The 15,998-nt window shown below is 40.7% G+C and overlaps 1 protein-coding gene across 1 annotated transcript in view; it reads left to right on the top strand.

Annotated features, from left to right (window-relative positions):
- Positions 1–15,998, top strand: part of LOC306736972 (disco-interacting protein 2 homolog C) — a gene marked incomplete at both ends in the record, with an annotated part of 122,955 nt that overhangs the window by 96,044 nt on the left and 10,913 nt on the right. Inside the window, 13 exons of the mRNA XM_079218666.1 lie at positions 69–192; positions 1,567–1,676; positions 3,308–3,410; positions 3,532–3,596; positions 4,590–4,683; positions 4,792–4,911; positions 5,841–5,955; positions 7,732–7,871; positions 9,037–9,173; positions 9,253–9,461; positions 10,339–10,453; positions 10,907–11,108; positions 13,048–13,157. Coding sequence (XP_079074792.1) covers positions 69–192; positions 1,567–1,676; positions 3,308–3,410; positions 3,532–3,596; positions 4,590–4,683; positions 4,792–4,911; positions 5,841–5,955; positions 7,732–7,871; positions 9,037–9,173; positions 9,253–9,461; positions 10,339–10,453; positions 10,907–11,108; positions 13,048–13,157 — 1,644 coding nt within the window. The remainder of the gene's footprint in view (positions 1–68; positions 193–1,566; positions 1,677–3,307; positions 3,411–3,531; positions 3,597–4,589; positions 4,684–4,791; positions 4,912–5,840; positions 5,956–7,731; positions 7,872–9,036; positions 9,174–9,252; positions 9,462–10,338; positions 10,454–10,906; positions 11,109–13,047; positions 13,158–15,998) is intronic.

Below are 15,998 nucleotides of genomic sequence, written 5' to 3'. Positions count from 1 at the left end.
AATATTACACTATTTAAGATACAAGCGTCTCTGTCCAATACTAATATTATAATAATATTCTCCGTCAGGACGCCGGCAGCCAGCAGATCGGCTTCCTGCTGGGCAGCTGTGGCGTGACGGTCGCTCTGACCAGCGACGCCTGTCATAAAGGACTACCCAAGAGTCCCACTGGAGAGATCCCCCAGTTCAAAGGTCTCTCTCACACACACACACACAAACACACACACACTCTCACAAATGAGAGGAAATATAAAAGATAGAGAGAGGAAAAATAAAGATAAAGAGAGGAAATATAAAAGAGAGAGATGAAATATAAAAGAGAGAGATGAAATATAAAAGAGAGAGAGAGGAAATATAAAAGAGAGAGAGGAAATATAAAAGAAAGAGAGAGGAAATATAAAAGAGAGAGAAAGAGAGGGTATATAAAAGAGAGGGAGACAGGAAATGGAAATAGAAGAGAGAGAGAGAGGAAATAGAAGAGAAAAAGGGAGAACCGATGGAACACATGAAACACATGATGAATTGAGAATAGAGAGACATTAGCACTGGGAGGAGAGAGAGAGAGAGAGAATCCTACTGATTAATAACCACTGTTTTAAATAGTATAAATAGTATTAATAGTATAAATGGTATAAATTATATACATTATATAAATGGTATAAATAGTATAAATGATATAAATGGTATAAATAGTATAAATGATATAAAAGGTATAAATAGTATAAATTATATAAATGGTATAAATGATATAAATGGTATAAATAGTATAAATTATATAAATGGTATAAATGATATAAATGGTATAAATGATATAAATAGTATTAATAGTATAAATAGCAACTTGATGCCGCCAGATTTACTGCTGCTCGCTCAGTACAGTATGGATTTAGGAGAGAGAGTGTGTGTGTGTGTGTGTGTGTGTGTGTGTGTGTGTGTGTGTGTGTGTGTGTGTGTGTGTGTGTGTGTGTGTGTGTCATTAAACTGGAGTGCTCCTCTTATTGATCGGCAGCTTTAATCTCCTTCAAGGGGCTGATCTTGTCTTCCGCAGCATTAGTTCTGACATTTACGTGAACACTCAAATGCGTCATCAAGACGTGAAGCCTGTCGGCACTCAGACAAATAAAACATGAACCTTTCTGACGTCTGTCTGGAAATATGATCAAAGTCAATGAAGAAACATCCGAAACTGTGTTGTTGAGTCAGTTGACTTAACACATATATAGACATTTAATAATAATAATAATAATCACAATCATAATGAGCATAATAATGTCAATAATACACTACATTTATTATATCACACTTTTTAAAACAAAGTGCTTAAAAAAATAGAAAGAAAGACAAACTATGATAAAAGAAACCATTTAAAATGAGGATAATACAAAATAATAATAATGTTGATGGTAATAATAATAGAAATAAAAATAATAATAATTTAAAAAAGAATGATGATAAGAATGATACGAATAATGCTGATAGTAATATTAATAATAATATGAATGTTGATGGTAATAATAATAATAATAATAATAATAATAATAATAATAATAATACTTGTGTGTCCAGGCTGGCCCAAGGTGCTGTGGTTCGTCACAGAGTCCAAACATCTCTCCAAACCTCCCAGAGACTGGTTCCCCCACATCAAGGACGCCAACCAGGACTCCGCCTACATCGAGGTAACGTTTGCGTGGCTCCGCCTACATCGAGGTAACGCTGGCATGGCTACGCCCCTCGAGGTAACACTTGCATGGCTACGCCTCTCGAGGTAACGCTTGCATGACTCCGGCTACATTGAGGTAACGCTCGCGTGGCTCCGCCTACATCGAGCTAACGCTCGCGTGGCTCCGCCTACATCGAGCTAACGCTCGCGTGGCTCCGCCTACATCGAGGTAACGCTCGCGTGGCTCCGCCTACATCGAGGTAACGCTCGCGTGGCTCCGCCTACATCGAGGTTTCGCTCGCGTGGCTCCGCCTACATCGAGGTAACGCTCGCGTGGCTCCGCCTACATCGAGCTAACGCTCGCGTGGCTCCGCCTACATCGAGCTAACGCTCGCGTGGCTCCGCCTACATCGAGCTAACGCTCGCGTGGCTCCGCCTACATCGAGCTAACGCTCGCGTGGCTCCGCCTACATCGAGCTAACGCTCGCGTGGCTCCGCCTACATCGAGCTAACGCTCGCGTGGCTCCGCCTACATCGAGCTAACGCTCGCGTGGCTCCGCCTACATCGAGCTAACGCTCGCGTGGCTCCGCCTACATCGAGCTAACGCTCGCGTGGCTCCGCCTACATCGAGCTAACGCTCGCGTGGCTACGGCTACATCGAGGTAAAGCTCGCGTGGCTCCGCCTACATCGAGGTAAAGCTCGCGTGGCTCCGCCTACATCGAGGTAACGCTCGCGTGGCTCCGCCTACATCGAGGTAACGCTCGCGTGGCTCCGCCTACATCGAGCTAACGCTCGCGTGGCTCCGGCTACATCGAGCTAACGCTCGCGTGGCTCCGCCTACATCGAGCTAACGCTCGCGTGGCTCCGCCTACATCGAGCTAACGCTCGCGTGGCTCCGCCTACATCGAGCTAACGCTCGCGTGGCTCCGCCTACATCGAGCTAACGCTTGTGTGGCTCCGCCTACATCGAGCTAACGCTCGCGTGGCTCCGCCTACATCGAGGTAACGCTCGCGTGGCTCCGCCTACATCGAGGTAACGCTCGCGTGGCTCCGCCTACATCGAGGTAGCGCTCGCGTGGCTCCGCCTACATCGAGCTAATGCTCGCGTGGCTCCGGCTACATCGAGCTAACGCTCGCGTGGCTCCGCCTACATCGAGGTAACGCTCGCGTGGCTCCGGCTACATCGAGCTAACGCTCGCTAATCAATTAGTACAGTATTTACTCCGATATGACGTTATTTAGTTTTATTATCTATTTATATATACATATTTATTCATGCAAACATATATATGTATTTATATATATACATATATGTTTATGTATATATGTATATATATATTTACTTATTATTTTATATTTATTTAGTTTTATTATATATTTATTATTTTATATATATTTATGTATTTGTATATTTAAATAATTATATATAATTATATAAACATATATATATATTACATATATGTATATTTATATATACATATGTATTTATTTATTATTTTATATGTATTTAGATTTAGATTTAATTTGATATATTAATAAAAAATATATTTACACAAGTCAACCACAATCCGTCTAAAAAATAATATAATCAGTATAATTGTGTGTGTGTGTGTGTGTGTGTGTGTGTGTGTGTGTCTCTCTCCAGTATAAGACCTGTAAGGACGGCAGCGTGCTCGGGGTGACGGTCATGAGGATAGCTGTGCTCACACACTGCCAGACGCTCACACAGTCCTGCTCTTACACAGAAGGTATCACACACACACACACACACACACACACACACACACACACACACACACACACACACACACCTTTAACCTCCCCCCAGCATTATTGTTTGTCGCTGACTTCCTCTCTGTCGTCCTGCAGCCGAGACCATCGTGAATGTGTTGGACTTCAAGAAGGACGTGGGGCTGTGGCACGCCGTGCTGACGGTGAGAACCTCACGTTCCTGCTCCTTTATACCACGTAGAACATATGTTATGCCATGTAGAACATATGCTATACCACGTAGAACATATGTTATTCCACGTAGAACACATGCTATACCATGTAGAACATGTCTTATACCACGTAGAACATGTGCTATACCACGTAGAACATGTGCTATATCACGTAGAACATGTGCTATACCACGTAGAACATGTGTTATACCACGTAGAACATGTGCTATACCACGTAGAACATGTGCTATACCACGTAGAACATGTGCTATATCACGTAGAACATGTGCTATACCACGTAGAACATGTGCTATACCACGTAGAACATGTGCTATACCACGTAGAACATATGCTATATCACATAGAACATATGCTATATCACGTAGAACATATGCTATATCACGTAGAACATATGCTATATCACGTAGAACATGTGCTATATCACGTAGAACATGTGCTATACCACGTAGAACATGTGCTATATCACGTAGAACATGTGCTATATCACGTAGAACATGTGCTATACCGCGGAGAACATATGTTATACCACGTAGAACATATGTTATTGAAGTACCTCATGTTCCTGCTTATTTATACCTTTTTAACTATATATAAGTCTATATTTATATATGTATAAAATAGCATTATACAATAAGTAGTCAAAATATTGTTTCTATTACAAAAACTACAAGTTCTATTCTAAACAAATCAATTGATCAATTTAGATTTAGTTTTTTAAAGCACAATGAAGTTGCATTAATATTATTATTAAATTAGTATTGTATTAATTTTTATCTAATTTAGTGGGCTGATGATTGATGTATAAAATCAATACATGGAAATCAAATAAACTTGATTTCTCCTTAGTTGTCACTTGATTTTATTAAATGTTATTTTCGGTTACCGTTTCTGGACGTCCGGCGGCCATCTTGGATTTGAGAGATTTGAAAGCCGGCTTAACTCCTCCCACTTGTCCTCCGTCAGAGCGTCATGAACATGATGCACGTCATCAGCATCCCCTACGCCCTCATGAAGGTCAACCCGCTGTCCTGGATCCAGAAGGTCTGCCAGCACAAAGGTAACCCATCCAAACCACTGGAAACGTCCCAGTTCACCAGTTTACCAGTTCACCAGTTTAAAATGTGTGTGCGTGTGTGTGTGTGTGCGTGTGTGTGTGTGTGTGTAGCCAAGGTTGCGTGTGTGAAGTCGCGGGACATGCACTGGGCTCTGGTGGCCCACCGGGAGCAGCGGGACGTAAACCTGAGCTCCCTGCGCATGCTGGTGGTGGCCGACGGTTCGAATCCCTGTAAGGAAAACACACTCTACACACTCTACACTGTGGCTTTTAGTAGAGGTGATGACACACGATGGGCTCATTCTCTGGCGGCCATGACACACCTTAACCCTCAAATGTAATGGCCAGTACAGAGGTTGCACCTTTTTTGTTTTATACTATTTATACATAAATATATATACATATAACTCCTTAAAAGACAATATATATGTATGAATAATAAATATATTTATAAATATATATCTTGTTTTTTAAGGAGTTATATATATTTATATATATTTGTATTTCTTTTTATATATTTATTTATATATATATGTAAAACCTTTATATATTTGTATTTATTTATATATATTTATATATACATATATATATATATATCATTTTTGTATATATATTTATTTATATAAAACTCCTTAAAAAACTATATATATTTATTTATATATATATATATATATATATATATATATATATATATATATATATATATATATATATATATATCAGCAAATAGCACATGACATTATAATTACATTAGATTTTCTTAATGAACTAAAATAAAAACAACACTTTTTTTAGACTAATCTTTACTAAATAGATCTCCAACTTTTCCCGTCTCATCTTTGTTAAATTGTCAGTTTCATCTGGATTTTAATAGGATTATAATTCAAGTTGAATGAGGAACACAGCTCAGCGTTCAGAGGAAGGATTGAAGAACAATACAAGTGTGATTTGTGTAATTACTCTCGCCGCCAGAAGGTGGCGACACAAGTCCTTTAACTTATCGTGACAGTTTAAAGCGTTAAGAATCAGAGGTTTAAAAACATGTCCAGCGCCGGTTTAAACCAGGAAAGATTTAGAAAACATCACAAAGCTAAATGAAACCTCAGAAATATCCGCCATGACTTTTTGAGCGTTGACTTTTTTGTGTGTTCTCTCTTCAGGGTCGATCTCGTCCTGCGACGCCTTCCTCAACGTCTTCCAGACCAAAGGCCTGAAGCCAGAGGTCATCTGTCCCTGTGCCAGTTCACCAGAGGCCCTGACTGTGGCTTTAAGAAGGTACAAACACACACATACACACAGAGATGCACAGACACACAGACACACACACACACGCACAGACACACACACAAGCACAGACACACACACACACACAGACACACACAGACACGCACACACATGCACACACACACACAACCACACACACACAGACACACGCACAGACACACACACACAGACACACGCACAGACACACACACAACCATACAGACACGCACACACAACCACACACGCACACAGACACACGCACATACACACACGCACAGAGATTTTTAACGTGTTTTAAAAAAAAAATCATATTAATAATTGTTGTCGTCGTCATAATGCATCGAATCCTCAAATTTTGAAAATAAATCAATTATTTTATATAATAATAAATTATTTATTACCTTGTCTCCTGCTTCTCTTTGTCCTCGTTTCACTGCGCACACACACACACAGACACACACACACACGCACACACACACACACACACACACATACACACACACACATCTGTTTACTCTCCTCTGTAAATAAGTCGCTTTCTTTTATCTCTTTTAACGCCTCTCTCTTCATTTAACATTTGCTTTTACAGTTTTTGAAGCTCTTAAACTTACGACCTTTTCCACCTCTTTCATCGTCCACCGCCTCACAGTCAGGGCGGCTTCCAATTTATCCTTCACGCTCTTAATTACGACACTGTAAAAGCCGTGTGTGTGTGTGTGTGTGTGTGTTTGTGTTTGTCCCACACACAGGCTAATAAATGGCACTTTGCCTCAGCGGGTGTTAAAGTAATGAACTCACTTTATCTTCAGAAGAGCTGCTTCAGACCTCATAAAGAAATGTAAATAAATCAGGACGCACACGCACACACACACACACACACACACACACACACACACACACACACACACACACACACACACACACACACACACACAGACACGTGCACTAAGCTCTACTCCCTCATTGATGCATAGCTCCAATTTTAACCCCAATTTAATTCTAGCCATATGCCTAAATCTCCCCCAAAAAAGTCCCCTCACTTTCCAAAAATCTATATTTATATTTAACAAAAATGTCTTGTTTCAAAGGGACAGCTCACCCCCGATTTTGAAAGATAAATTGTTCCCCCCATGAAACTGCTGACAAGAAACTTTGGATTATCTTTCTGGAAAAGAGACGTAGCTGTTGAGACTCTCAAATGTAGTTTTTTATTTTGATAAAAATATTTATATTGTTTACGATTGAGAGAAGGCAGCTCACACCAAAACAATAGGGATCGATAAATAGCACTACGGGTGAGAGGATTTATATCAGGGTTCATACGGTCATGGAAAACCTGGAAAAGTCATGGAATTTTAAAATGGCTATTTCCAGGCCTGGAAAAGTCCTTGAAAAAAATAAAATCCCAAAAGCTTTGTAAAAGTCATGTTAATGTGTTATATTCATGTGTTCATGTCGTTCATTTACGCTGAGTTTGATATAATTAATATGCTTTTCAAAGAAAGACGCTCAAAATATAAGCAGGCATCTATATAAATGTTTATTTTGCTTTTAATCAAACTATTGTCTCATTCATTTGTGTCATTTAAGGTTTACTGTATGCTTTGTATTCTCATTGTTAGTTTAAATACTACATTTTCTCACTTTTTCATGTTTACACCCAGATTTCACAAAATGTTTGGTCATGGAAATTTGGTTTAAAGTCTAAACCTTTTCTAAACCTTTTCTAAACCTTTTCTAACCCTTTTCTAACCCATTCTACCCGTCCTCACTGTGATTGGCCCGCAGGCCCGTGGAGGAGGGCAGCACCGCGCCCGGCCGCGGCGTGTTGTCCATGCAGGGCCTGAGCCACGGCGTGATCCGGGTCGACTCGGAGGAGAAGCTGTCCGTCCTCACGCTGCAGGACGTGGGCGCCGTCATGCCCGGAGGTGAGAGCGCAGACTGTTTGACTCACGTGTTTCTAAAGTTGCTGAAGTTACCTCTTAGTTTGTATATTTTACATTCGAAGGTAAGAATCTAGTAATGTTGATGCATCAACCTGTACCAGACATTTATCTTTTCTTTTTCTTTAATTCTTTCTTCACTCTTCGTTCCTTCTACTTTTCTACTTTATCTTTTTTAATTAAGTTTTTATCTGATCTGAAAACATAGTATCCCTATTTTACTGGTATCATTCATCAGGTGAATGCAGTACTTGTAAGGGAGTATTTACTTTCCTCCTTGTGAGTGACATTTTTACTTAAAGGCACAATGTGTAAACAAGAATTTGTTCTTTTCTTGCCATTTTATCTCTTTCGTAAGAGATTACTTCTGATATATGCATCTAATTTGTTAAATGGTTGGTTGGTGCTTCGTTATTTTTCTTAAACTTGTTTCTTAAACTTGTTTATGACCTTATTTCTAGATCCACATCGTACTTACTTACTTGAACGTATTTATATTTATTTTGCACTTTCACCTCCATCTATTTGGACTCAGTGTTAGTTGATGTCATATATTTTCTTAGCTCAGTTTCTTACAATGTGACACCTGGTCGCTTCATTTTTAGTTAAGCCAATTGACCTGCATTCTCTCTACTGACCACCAGGGGGGGAATATTTTTGGTTGTATAGAAGTCTATGCTTCATGTGTTAAAGCTGCCTTTCTCTCTCCTTACCACCAGGGGGCGACTCCTGTGGTTGTATAGAAGTCTATATAAATGACTCTACTTCTCTCTTGATTTATCCCCTCAGTAAACATTGTAAACATGAGTTTATGTCTCAATCTCTAGTTTGAAGTCTTCTTCAATACAGCATGATGTTCATTTAGTAAATGATGGTCATTTAGAGTCAAACAGACCATAAAGCAGGGGATGCTTTAGGGGCGGGGCTACAAGGTTATTGACAAGTCACCAGAGACGTATACGACATCTCTACGTCACTCCTATGTCCATATATGGTCACTTCCTGTTCACCGGTTGCAAAAAGCCAACATACCAGCGAGCGTAATCCAAGATGGCGACAACCAAAATGTAGAACTCGAGGCTTAAAAAACGATCAACAACTATACATCATTATTTTAACATCTTAATCTAATGTCCCCTCTTGTCTGCAGGCACGATGTGCGTGGTGAAACCGGACGGCATTCCTCAGCTCTGTAAAACCGACGAGATCGGAGAGTTGTGCGTCTGTACGGTTGCCACCGGAACCTCCTACTACGGCCTGACCGGCATGACCAAGAACACCTTCGAGGTATCACTTCACCTTTCACTGTTTCAAACAGTTTCTCACCTTCTTTCCTTTAACAAATAATAATAAAAACCCGTCCCAGGTTTTCCCCGTGACCGACAGCGGGGCCCCCGTGGGCGAGTTCCCCTTCACCAGGACGGGCCTGCTGGGCTTCATCGGGCCCGCGGGTCTGATCTTCGTGGCTGGGAAGATGGACGGTCTGATGGTGGTTGGCGGCCGGCAGCACAGCGCCGACGACATCGTGGCCACGGCGCTCGCCGTGGAGCCCATGAAGTTCGTCTACAGGGGCCGGTGAGGGGCCAGTTATTATACGGAGTATTGTTGCTGACGCATTTCAAGTGGAGGAGTTTTATTGTTCTTATCTGTCCATGGCAGATATTGCCAAAGACAGTCACAAAAAAACGGTATAAATGTCATCTTCATTTACACACAACCAGTAACATATAGACTGATATTTACACATCTGAACTAAATCTCACATAATACTCTTTTATTATAACCAGAATTATTCAAATAGCCCTAGTGGTTGCAGAGGTACACCCTTTTTAGTTTGGATACATCATTTTTCGAGCAGAGGCCTAAAAATAGGGTGGTTTAAATGAAATACCGCAGTACTCGGATGTTTATTTACACACATTCATGTCCACATATGACGTCACTCGTGAAGTAATGAATAAGAACAATTTCAAAAAATATGAATAAAATAAATAGACGCAAATGGATAAATTAAGATGATATAAACCAACCAGTCAGACGAGAGACCGGATAAATGAATAAATAATAATCATAACAAATTAAAGGAGGAATAATTTGGAAAAAAATGAACTAATAAACAGTAAATAAATAAATGTAATAAATTAATTTAAAAAAAAAGAAGATAATAATAAAAAAAATATTTTATAAAAAAAACTTCTCTCTCTCTTTTTTTCACGTGTTGGAAATGTTCAACTCTATATTATATTATTTCCCTGCATCATCACGTTTTAAACCAGCCAATTAATCTTTTCATGAAGAGAAAATATTTCGGTTCTTTCTGGGATCTTTTCCGATTGATTCTACTATGAGCTTCCACCACGGTCTCCTGATGAACTGATCTGAGGTCTGCATCTGATGAACTGATCTGAGGTCAGCGTCTGAGGAAGCTCGCTGCGCGTTGTGTGTTTTGCAGGATCGCTGTGTTCTCCATCACGGTGCTTCACGACGAGAGGATCGTGGTCGTGGCGGAACAGCGGCCCGACTCCACCGAGGAGGACAGCTTCCAGTGGATGAGCCGGGTCCTGCAGGTACATTCATTTATTTAATATTCATCAACAGATGAATTCATCCCACATACTTATGCTTTTCTTTTTTACCGGCTGATAGCGAGTACCGCTCCGACACTTAAACGTTACTCTCCTAACTTTGTAAACAAAACGTAACAAATTAATACATAAATATAAACGTTTTGAATTGTTATCTGTTTTAAAAATAATAAATCTGACACCAAAGATCCTCAGAATTAGCAACAAATCGATCAGAACACACAATGTACAATATACTTAATATTATATATAAATAGACTTCTATACAAGCAGAAGAGTCGCCCCCTGGTGGTCAGGAGAGAGAATGCAGCTTTAACACATGAAGCATATACTTCTATACAACCAGAGGAGTCACTTTTCTGCAGGAGTCACATTAAAGAAGTAAAGGTGCCGTTTCATTCTGTCCTTAAAAGTAAACCTCTATCAACCTTCCAGGCCATAGACGGCATCCATCAGGTGGGGGTCTACTGCCTGGCTCTGGTTCCCTCCAACACGCTGCCCAAGACACCCCTGGGTGGCATCCACCTGTCCGAGACCAAGCAGCTGTTCCTGGAGGGGGCGCTGCACCCCTGCAACGTGCTCATGTGTCCGCACACCTGCGTCATCAACCTGCCCAAACCCCGGCAGAAACAACCAGGTACAGTGAGGGTGTATATAATAATAATAATAATAATAATTCTTTATTAGTCCCACTGCGTGACATTTGCAGGATTACAGCAGCAAAGTGGAAAGTGCAACAAGAGACATCAGTAGACAAAAAAAAATACACCTGTACTTGGCATTTAGAAGATTTGGCTTTAAGGATGATTTTATTAGTTGTATCAGAAATCTATACTCCTCACCAAACGCCAGAATAAAGATTAATGGACACCTCTCTCAGGTTGTCAACTTGGAGAGGGTGCCGCCAAGGCTGCCCCGTCAGCCCCGCCCTCTTTGCTTTATTTATAGAGCCCCTGGCACAGTTAATCAGGGATGATGAGGTGATAAAAAGAGTCATGGTTAGAGGGTTAGAGCAGAAGATTTGTCTATATGCAGATGATGTCTTGCTCTTTATGATGATGAGGTGATAAAAGGAGTCATGGTTAGAGGGTTAGAGCAGAAGATTTGTCTATATGCAGATGATGTCTTGCTCTTTTTTACGACACCAGAGGTCAGCATTCCTAGATGTCCTCGCTAAAAGACTTTGGAACCTACTCTGGATATAAATTAAACGTGCAAAAAACACAAACTCTAAGTTATAATTACACCCTTCAGAAAGACATGCTAAATAGATTTCAAATGGACCTCTTCAGACATTAAATATCTGGGAATTCAAATACCTAAAGACATTTCCAAAATATATGATAGCAACTATAAGTAGAAACATCAAGGCAGATATTGACAGGTGGTCCCAACTGCCCTTAGTTATGCATAATAGAATAGAAACGATAAAAATGAATGTACTCCCCCAACTCTTGTATCTTTTTCAATCCTTACCAGTCGTAGTACCACTGCAACAATTTAATGAATGGTGGATATCTAGATTCATATGGGGGGGTAGAAGACCAATAATTCAATTCAAAACACTGCAACTTTCTAAAGAAAAAGGGGGTAGATCATTATCATGTTTAACAGACTACTACAAGGTGGCACAATTAAGACCACTAGCATGTTGCTGTAACACTTCACAGCTAGAAATACCGCTACAATCCATATTAGGTAGCAAAATCTTGTATGAGCATCATATTAAAAGTTTAAATCAATGGACTAAAGTTCCTCTTAGAATCTGGCTTAAGGAATGTAGATCAGCACTATTTGAAAGACGGTCTAGACTGTTGAGATGGGTCGCTTTTGATCCGGACTTTAAGCCGGCAAGGATTGATGGGAGGTTTAAACATTGGCACAGAATTGGCATCACTTCTTACTGTTCAATTTCACCAAAGGGAGAACTGGATAGTTTTCAGAAAATTTCAGAGATGTATGGTTTAGAAAAGCTGCACCTACAAACCAAGACCTACTTTAATAAGGAGATTAAAACAAAGGAGAAGTGTGATGCCAATTTAATCAATATATTTATTGACATATATAAAACTATGGACAACAGGAAACTTATTTCAAAATTATACTCAAGTATTCAATCCAGTCGAAAACACTCAACAGATAAGGTTTAATTAAAATGGGAGAAAGAATCTGGACATGTCATTTCAGAGGAGGACTGGTCAAGTATGTGCTCTGTGCAGTCCACTTTACACGCACACACACGGTTACGCACACACAGACACAAACACGCGCACACACACACACAAACGCACGCACACACGCAAACACACACACGCACAGACACACACACACACACACATTGCACATGAATGAATACATTTGTAATTTGCTGGGGTTTTATACGATGTGTGGGATCAGTGTTGAAAAAACTATATCATAAAAAACTATATATGTCGGGAAGCGGTTGAGAGTTTGATACTGAATCCCAATGTGGCTTCAAATAAAAAACTATTTAATAAAAAACTATGTAATGAAACTGAGCTGTAACACTCATGTCACTGCTCTCCTAACCTCTTTGTCCTCCTCCTCTTCCTCAGAGATCGGCCCTGCGTCCGTGATGGTGGGGAACCTGGTGTCGGGGAAGAGGATCGCTCAGGCCAGCGGCCGCGATCTGGGTCAGATCGAAGACAATGACCAGGCAAGGAAGGTGTGTGTGAGGAGAGGGCTGCTGGTTTTCACCACCATCATCATCATCACCATCATCATCATCATTATCATCATTATCCTCAGACACACACATACAGACGAGGCCTTCACTCGTCATTTAATCTGAATTGTTTGCATCGTTTCTTATCATTTCTTTGTCCTGCGGTTTTCACGACTTCATTTATTATCACGTTTTTTTTCTTCTGGAAAATGGAGCTGAGTGTTCATTTGAAAGGTTTCCATCAAATCGTATAAATGCGTTAGCTTCAAGATGCAAAACGAAGCGTTTTGAACCCAATACTCGGAGCAGCAAACTGCTGCTCTTCATCTAAAGATGGAGGACTGATGTCAACCTGAGCAGAGGACGCAGTGTGTGTAGTCCGAGCTTCTCTGTGCTGTTTGCGTAGCTGGCCTGGCCGCTAGCCAGCTAACGTGCTGCTAACGTGCAGCTAATTGTGCTTTAGGCTTCCACTGCCGCTCGTCATCAATACACTCGTCATCAATAGGGTCGTCATCATCAATACGCTCGTCATCATCAATACGCTCTTCATCAATACGCTGCTCATCCCATCCTGCATGTGTCACATCTCTGTGGAAACCGAGCCCTCTGTGTGAATGAGCTCCTCTTCAACCCGTATGTATGTGTATATATTATATATGTATATATATAATATATGACTTAATGTGTATATATATATACATGTATATATATATATATATACATGTATATATATATATATACATATATATATATATATATATATATATATATATATATATATATATATATGTATATATATATATATATATACACATATATATGTATATATATGTGTGTATATATATATATATATATATATATATATATATATATATATATATATACACATATATATATATATATATATATATATACACATATATATGTATATATATATATATATATACACTCACGTTATTTGTTCTGCAGCTGAATGTTCCAACAAAATTCACTTTTCAACAGTCGGATAAAATTTGCAACACAAATCAAGAGGGTTCCTCCAGACGTGTCGGACACGGCTTAAGACTCGAGACAACTGAACCGTCATCACACACACACACACACACACACACACACACACACACACACACACACTCTTCATGTTGTTCTCTTCTGGGCTGCTGTTACAAAGCAGGAAGTCGTATTCTCTCATTCATCTTCCCTTTCTTCCGTCTCAGAATCAGAATCAGAAACCGTTTATTTGCCAGGAATCTTTACACAAACGAGAATTTTTTCTAGGCGGAAGGTTAGACACGAGACAAACAACAATCAACAATCAACGACAACAACAGTGCGATGATATTAAATCAAGTATAATATAAAGTGCTCAGACAAACAGATAACGTTAATGTACGTGTATGTTAAAGTGACATGTGTGTTTAAATATGAAGTGTGCAGGGCAGTGACCGGTAAGAAGAAAGAAAAGAAGAGGAAAGAAAAGAATGAAAAAATTGTCCGAAAAATAGTCCTGGGGGTGACAGAATCAGTCAGTGGGGAACCCGGAGTTTCTGTTGACTCTGTCGACTGCCAACGGGAAGAAACTGTTGGTGTGGCGTGAGGTCTTAGTCCTGATGGACCTCAACCTCCTGCCAGAGGGAAGGGACTCAAACAGGTTGTGTCCAGGGTGAGAGGAGTCAGCTACGACCTTTCTAGCTCGCTTCAGAGTCCTGGAAGCGAACAAGTCCTGGAGGGACGGCAAGTTGCAGCCAATCACCCTCTCAGCAGAGCGGATGATGCGCTGCAGCCTGGCCTTGTCCTTGGCAGTGGCTGCAGCATGCCAGACGGTGATGGAGGAGCAGAGGATGGACTCAACGATGGCAGTGTAGAACTGCACCATCATTTTCTTTGGCAGGTTGAATTTCCTCAGCTGCCTCAGGAAGAACATCCTCTGCTGGGCCTTCTTTGTGATGGAGGTGATGTTCAGCTCCCACTTGAGGTCCTGGGAAATGATGGAGCCCAGGAAGCGGAAGGACTCCACAGCGTCGACGGGGGAGTCACACAGGATGAGAGGGGCGGGTGGGGCTGCATTCTTTCTGAAGTCCACAACCATCTCCACTGTCTTCAGGGCGTTGAGCTCCAGGTTGCTTTGGCTGCACCAGGTCTCCAGGTGGTCAGTCTCCCACCTGTAGGCGGACTCGTCCCCACCAGAGATGAGTCCAATGAACAAGAACTCTCTCTGATGCTAGTTTCTGGTCAGCTGTACAACATGAACACACCGGGTTGGGAAAATGACTTGAAATACACATTTTAACGATTCATTCACTCATTTAAACTAGTAGAACTCATTAGAACAAGTTATTTCAGTCCTACGTTGTTACTCGTTACTTTACTTCCGTGCTCTCGCATTGTTAGAATGATTGACAGCTTCAGGAACCCAGCTGGCAAAGAAGTGCCAGCCGTGGGGTGCAGACACACACACACACACACCCACACACACACACACGCACACACACACACACACACCCCTCATGCCTGTTATGGACCTTTCGAGATTGACAGAATTGTCAATCAAAAGTATGTCTTGAAGGCTTTGGCTCATGCATATTTTTATTCACTTTTTTAAGGATGGCTGTCACACACACACACACACACACACACACACACACACACACACACACACACACATCTTTAACAAGTGTAGAGCGTGAAGCTATAAAAACATTAATGTATAGATCCGACGGTCTTTGAACACATCGTGTCGAACGAACGCAAAAGACATTATTGTGTGTGTGTGTGTGTGTGTGTGTGTGTGTGTGTGTGTGTGTGTGTGTGTGTGTGTGTGTGTCAGTGTCATCACTCGGT

The sequence above is a fragment of the Taurulus bubalis genome (assembly GCF_910589615.1).
Source record: "Taurulus bubalis genome assembly, chromosome: 1".
Taxonomy (NCBI): Eukaryota; Metazoa; Chordata; class Actinopteri; order Perciformes; family Cottidae; genus Taurulus; species Taurulus bubalis.
This window is presented reverse-complemented; position numbering and strand designations above follow the sequence as displayed.